General features: G+C 29.0%; 1 protein-coding gene across 3 annotated transcripts; it reads right to left on the reverse strand.

The window, feature by feature from the left end:
• Positions 1-2,097: 2,097 nt before the first annotated feature.
• LOC106769854 (transcription factor TCP13) lies at positions 2,098-6,208 on the reverse strand. Of its 3 annotated transcripts, none has more exons than XM_014655751.2 (4): positions 5,973-6,208; positions 5,058-5,132; positions 4,334-4,482; positions 2,098-3,638 (listed from the first exon to the last, which is right to left on the reverse strand). In XM_014655751.2, exon 4 carries the CDS (start codon positions 3,579-3,581, stop codon positions 2,532-2,534), a length of 1,050 nt encoding a protein of 349 aa, XP_014511237.1. In that variant the 5' UTR covers positions 3,582-3,638; positions 4,334-4,482; positions 5,058-5,132; positions 5,973-6,208; the 3' UTR covers positions 2,098-2,531. The 3 variants fall into 3 exon arrangements, with proteins under 3 accessions (XP_014511237.1, XP_014511156.1, XP_022640526.1); XM_014655670.2 differs by having other exon boundaries at positions 4,285-4,482; positions 5,973-6,207; XM_022784805.1 differs by lacking the exon at positions 4,334-4,482.
• Positions 6,209-7,086: the final 878 nt, after the last annotated feature.

Consider the following 7,086-nt stretch of genomic DNA (forward strand, 5'->3'; position numbering starts at 1 on the left):
ACAACCACTACAAATTATAATTAATGATAATCTTCCTTCCTATCATAATTGAAATAGATTGAAATCAAATAATTCATTATCTTGTTTATGAACTAATGTAAAATTATTATTTCTTGCAACTTTTTAAATATACATATTTGTTTAATTCCAAAACACTTGACTACCTAAAAATAGACAAGTGCAGCATATTTCTTTTGCAACATATTTTATTAAATTTATAATACATTGAGATATACATATTATATTAGTTTATAAACTTGATTGATTTTATTTTTATTTTTTTGTGTAGTTTGTTTACAATAGTTGATCATTACATAATTTATTTATAATTTTTTAAATTATTCATCTTTCGTTATGATTAAGTTTTAGTTATATTGTTATGGTATTGAAGCCGTATATTGTAGGTTATAAATGAATTTTTATTTATTGTAGGTAGAACCAATATTAAAAATAATAAATGACAAGTTATTTCATGATTATTAATTAAAATTTGTCACTCTACACTTTATAGTGTTTTTTTAAAGATGCACTGCATGTATAATGACGACGATCTAAATTTCAATGATAATAAGAATAATTCACACACTGTTATTAAAGAAATTTTTTAATCGTTATTAAAATCTTAATGATTCATATGTAATAATACTCAGAATTTTACTGCGTCAGTTTTCTTTAAAATAAACTATACCAGTATTTGTTTTTTTAGAAACTAAAATAAAATTCCACTGATAACCTGAACAAATTAGCTCCTAAAATTTCATTCACAGTATCTTTAAAAAAAAATTAAATTTCAAATGATAATCTAAACATAAACTCTTTTAGGAGTAATTGTAGGTTGTGCACATTAATTATTTTAAAACATAACCATATAGGGTTAATGGTCTATTAAAATGATGATAAAATGAATTCTAATTAAATTATATAACCATATAGCATTATTGAATTTTATAATACTTTTTTTATAAAATTCGTATACAAATTTTGATGACAACAATAAAATTTCAATAATGCTAGAAAATTATACATTTACAAAATTTGTATCAATTTTTTGCTGAAATATTTTGAGATTGTTCTGAACCTTTTTGATAGTGTTTGTAAGAGATGTATTCACAAAAAAATTGATCTGGATTTAGATAACGTGAAAACATTTCAAATAGAATTTCTTCCATAAGCTTTTTCTTAATAAAAATAATAGTTTAATATAAGTTCAAGATTTTTAAAATAAAAATAATTTCATAGATAAAGATTTTTTTTAAAAATATAAAGAAATAAGTATAGGTTACTCAAAATAAATTTTCTAAAATAAATAACTTTTCTTATATTCAAAATTCATTTATGTAAAATTCTTATTAAAATATTACTTACAATCTTAATTTATATAAAGAATTTTCATTACAAATTATCTTAGGTTTTGATTTCTTTACTAGAAAAATATCATAGAGATTCCTCACCGGTGAATCATAAACATTTTAAACATATATAAAAAGGGATATTATTTCCAATTCAAAACTTTATAATAATAAATGTATTAGTTTTTTTTTATGTTATACTTTTGAGATTCATTTCAATTCAATGATGAAACTGAAAAAAAAAACAAACAATCCTAACATTATAAATTATCCCATTCTCAACAAATGAATTCATGATTATTAATGTAATAGAGTAACTATAGCAGAAGATTCCACGAGCAAAAAAATTAATATATATCTCATTTTATTCATTATTTTTCTTATCTTTTTCTTGAGCTTATTATTTCTTATGTTATATTTAAAGGCAGTTTAAATATAAAGTCAGAAGCCATTTTGAAAATTCCTCTACTTAAACTCTTTATATTAAAAAACCAGATATTAAAAAAACACTTATAACTTAAATTCAAGATGTCTTTACAATTTTTTTCTTAATCTCTCTCTATATCTCTATCTAACTAATAAGTATCTATATGCATCAGTTTTCTTGTGCTGGTGTTTTGCACTTCGAAAAAAATTAGGTATACTTTCATTTGCCATGTTCCATCTCATAGAATATATATATATATATATATATATATATATATATATATATATATATATATATATGATGAAAAGAATAATAAGAAAGTAATTAACTAATAGTATATAAGGACATGAGAAATCCTGTCCATACAAACACACAAAACCAGAAAGAAATCACAAAAAGAAACAATGAAAACGATAATATTACTATTCCATCTCCCAACCTTCTTCCCAACATGGAAGAGAGAGTGAACTTATCCGAGCATGAGTTCTCTTTAGCTTAGCAATCACATTAGCACTTCAGGAACAGCTCTCATTCTTTTATATTTGCATGGCATTTTTATATAGATTGAACTGGATGGAAAATCAGAAAACCATACCATAACTTGACAAAAACGGATATGTGAACTTATTCAAACGCCAAAATTTTGAATAATGTTTTGCAATATGATGAACTTCCCACAGTTCTGATCCATGCATAATTAATTTGTAGGGAGAAGCATTTTGGTAACTTTATTTTGCAGCATTAATGGCGAATCATCACTTGGAAGGAAAATCCTGGTCTTTACGAGAATGACTTTCACTGCTGTTAGGAGAATGGAAAAGTTTAGGCCTAACCAAGCTGAATGGCACTTTCCCAGATTGGCTCATGAGTTGCTGAGATGAATTTGCGAAGAGATTTTGAGAAGCTGAAGTCAGCATCTGATAGTGGTTGAGCTGTCTCGCATTCATCTCCATTGCTGCAACATGTGAAGGGAAATATGGCTGTGTTGCTCCAGAAGGACATACCAAAATTTGAGGAGTAGTACTCCCAGTTGATAGAGCCAAAGTTGAGGGGATTGGAACTACATTAATGCTGTGTATATCTGTTTGATTAACAAATCCATGGTTTGCCCATTGAGCAACCTCACCTGAATTAGGCTCCCATTGGTAACCAAGTGATGGCATGGTGTTCATCAACCCCAAAAATGAAGGATGGTTTGGTCTTGGCAAGAGATTATTTGAAAAAACATGTGCACCATGACAGTGTTTATTATCACAATCACCAGCAGTGTTATTATTATTGTTATTATTATTACTATTATCTTCTTCATTTCTGTTTATCCAATTTGCTTTATCACTAACCATTTCTCCTGACTTTGATTTCCACAAAGTGTTTGTGTTTTGGCCTGAACCTTCACGAGAGGTGCTAACTTCATTACAAGCAACAAGAGATGGATAACCAAGGGTGAAGTTACCTGGAGGAATTGGAAGTGGTGGAAGTTCATCAATTTCATGCTTTGCTGCATTCAGCAACCAATCAACAACCTTGCTGGGTTGATTCAGTCCAAGCCTATCTTGAAGGTCGTAGAGATGAATTGCTGTTGGCACTGAAAGCCTCACTCTTCTGTCTCTTAGCCCTCTTACTGTGCACACTTTGCTGTGCCTGTCTTTTCCTCCAAAGGCTCGAGACACACGAACAATCCTTGGATCCTTCAGTTTCAGCCATTGAGAAGATGAACTCGATGAAGCCTTTGCCTTTTCATGATCACTTGAAGAAACACCTTCCTGTTTCAGTGGAAAATCTGCTTCTTTTGTACTGTTGATCATTGTATTTCTTTCATTCTTGTCTTCCACCTTCAACAGTCAACCTCCCAAACACCCATTCTGATTCAGAACAAGTCAAGATTGAGAAAAATAAGAACATATATATGTAAAGAGAGATAAGTATATAGATGGAAATTGAACTTCTTATTCACGAGAACTATTGAAGATGAAGATTATATCTAATTCATAATTGATTTTCTTCTCCAAGAGCTGAAGCTCCATGCTTTTTTCTTCAAATTGGAAGAGTTAAATTGAATATAATAGGTCAGTGTTTCTTATATGGATACGAGAAGAACACATGGCAGCAAAGAGATTTCTCACTGGCCTACTGTTAGCCATGGTTAGAGAATGAACTGAAGCATACTCTTTTGGGATGCTTTCAAGGGGATTGGAGAGGATAATAAGTAAAGAAGAAGAACACATAAGAATATGAAAAAATAAGCAATTTCGTTAGAAAGAAGCCCGTTTCAGATCAGATAAATGTTTGTGGAAAAACACTGTTAAAGTAAGAGAAAGGCAAGGAAAGAATAATGAGTCAAAGCAATTAGTGGGGTGCAACGACTACCGTGTGATTGTTCAACGCAGACACAATAATCAGAAGAAGTTTCACAACGAAAACGTGCATAATTGAAGAGGGTTATGGATAAACCCTAGATGTAGATGATAAGATAAGTAGTATGTAGCAAAAACACACACGAAAACCTACCAGTGATTGATGTCATGCAAACTGTTAGAAGCAAGGACGAATGGTGCACCTTATATATAGCTTTGACGCCAAAATCTGAAACTCTTTATGAAGGGTTTTTCAAACTTGGGGTTTTCTTTGATTGCATAGAATAAAATGGTGAGGTTGAGTCTGCAGCTTGGAAAAGGAAGATGCCGGAATGGCACCGACCACGCTGCACTGAAAGATAAAGCAGTGGCACATAGGTGGCCACGTGAGATATTACCCTATTGGTCAAACAAATTTAGTAATCTTTCATCTTATCATCATTTTCTGCTCAAGCAATAATTTTCACTAATCATGATAATTAATGTTCAAAAGTGTTATGTCGACTAAACGCCCATAAGTGAGTTTCATTGAATTATCATTAATGTCTAGGGTTTGAGGCAAATTCAGCAGTTTTTATCAGAAAGAATGATAGGAAAAGAAAGTTAAGAAAAAGTTTGTTAAAAAGAAACTTTAAACCTAAGTGAAATTTATATATTATAAATTGATCTAGTCGATGTGAGAATTTGAGAATTTGAAGATTAACGTATTTTTCAAGTAGTGAATAATCTGCATCAATGGAACAGTAACTAAAAAAATAATTACTTCTATGTTTTGAGAAGCCAGTTTTGTATTTTATTTGTTGAATCTTTTGCTCTAATTGGTTATGTAAAGTTTATATATGATGTATGGTAAAGCATAAAAACTGTAAGATTTTATTTTTATCCAACAGTATGATAAATTTGTGAGAAAGGAAGACAATTAATAACCTGGATGGACCATTGGCTACACGCTTGAAAAAGCGGCTGGTTACGCTTTATCGACAACTACAAAAGATTTAGTTTCTGAAACCATCACATGGGGGGCCATAGAAGCAAGACAAAATAGTTAGCATACTTCAAACAATGTGACAAATATATGTATAGTAATATCATATAGCACTGAAATTATTATATAATGTTTATATTATGAGAATATATAATTTTGATGAGAGAAAAACAGACATAAGATGAGATGTTTGATTAATACTATCTTAGGTAAAGTATGTTTCTACAATTTAGAAATTCCTGATGTAGTTTGGTAAGAACTTAAAAGGGATGAAAATGGAGATAGAAAACAAAATATTTGGGGAAGGGTTCACATGGAGAGGAAACTGAGAAACCCACTTTGGATAAGTGATTTAGGTAGCAAGATTCAAAAGTTGTGGTGTCTAGTCCAAGAGAATTGTCATGTCTTTGTGTATGATAACTACTTCGGACAACGTAAAGCTACCTATAGGTGAGGGACCAACATATATTATCTTTTACGACACTCATTTAGGACCACACGAAACACTGTTTTTTTTCCCCTTTATATCAATAAATACTTCTTTTTAAAACATTCTCAAAATATGCTTTTAATATCAAGATAATGATATTTTTACAACATTATATCAAAATTACTTCACAGTTACTAATAATAATCATAAATACCAACATGAACCAATCACAGAATAACATGTAGATGATGTTAAAATATTGTAAAAGAAAAAATGTTGTCAAATTATTATTATTCTAAATATTATATTAATAGTTTTAAACACTGATTTTTCACTTACAAGCAACGATCTCACACTACGAGTGGATTATTTATTCGCATGCTTTCTGAAAACGAAATTCAATTAACGAGGAGATACAGAAACGTACGTGAGTTTTCTTTCTCTTCTTCATTTGTCAAAGACGAGTTTGAATTGATTTCGTCTTCACCAATGCAACGAACTGCAGGTAGATATATATGCTTATTCCAAACCCTAAAATTCTCCCCATGAGCAAATGAAGAAAACTTTTTCACTAAATTTTCCTCCATTCCTTTCAAAACATGGACAAATAACCTGAAACATATGCATAAAAGTGAGAACTCATATATTGGTATTTGTATAAAAAATTAAATAAAATTCAAGAAAAAAAAAACTAAAATTTGGTTATTTTCACCAATAAAAAGTTCGGAAGAATATGTTTGAAAACGTGTTTTTAATATTTCTCTAACTAGAAATATCAAACTAGAACCTTGATGTATAGTTTGTTGATTTGAACAACTTGTGGTGTTCAACAATATGAGATAAAAAGGAATATAAAACTAGGATAACTTTATTTCCCTAATTGTGTTAATTTTTCATAATAGGGATGGAGCATAAAATTCGCTAAGGTTCAATTTTCTAGGTTTATTCATTCAAGAAAAAGAAATTACCCTTTTTCATGATACATATAAAAATTTGAAATAAGGATGCGTCTGTCCAACAAGTTAATTTTCTACAATTTTCATCAAATAGGGAAAAAAATTGCAATAACATATATAAATGAGACAGAAATGGAGAAAACAAAACAATATTATAAAGTGTGTATATATATATATATATATATATATATATATATATATATATATATATATATATATATATATATATATNTATATATATATATATATATATATATATATATATATATATATATATATATATATATATATATATATTGCTTTGATCCTACGTCACATACACGTGACATGAAAAAACAAAAACCCTAAGCCATGTTTGATCTCTCTTACAAGTTCTGTTGGGGGAGAGTTGGATGCACAAACAAACGACGAACTTTAAATAACTATAGATCAGTCATAGAATTGCAAGACACGAACTCAAAAATCTACTTATAGCTAGTAATAATATCTAAAATAATGGATAGGTAATTATTGAATCAGTGGTATATCATTTAATATAAACAAATAAATTATATATTTCACAAGATAAATATTATAATAATAAAA

This window comes from Vigna radiata, chromosome 1 (assembly GCF_000741045.1).
Source record: "Vigna radiata var. radiata cultivar VC1973A chromosome 1, Vradiata_ver6, whole genome shotgun sequence".
NCBI lineage: Eukaryota > Viridiplantae > Streptophyta > Magnoliopsida > Fabales > Fabaceae > Vigna > Vigna radiata.

Excerpts from the sequence above, each read along its gene's own strand:
- LOC106769854 (XM_022784805.1), bottom strand. The coding sequence starts at position 3,581 with ATGATCAACAGTACAAAAGAAGCAGATTTTCCACTGAAACAGGAAGGT.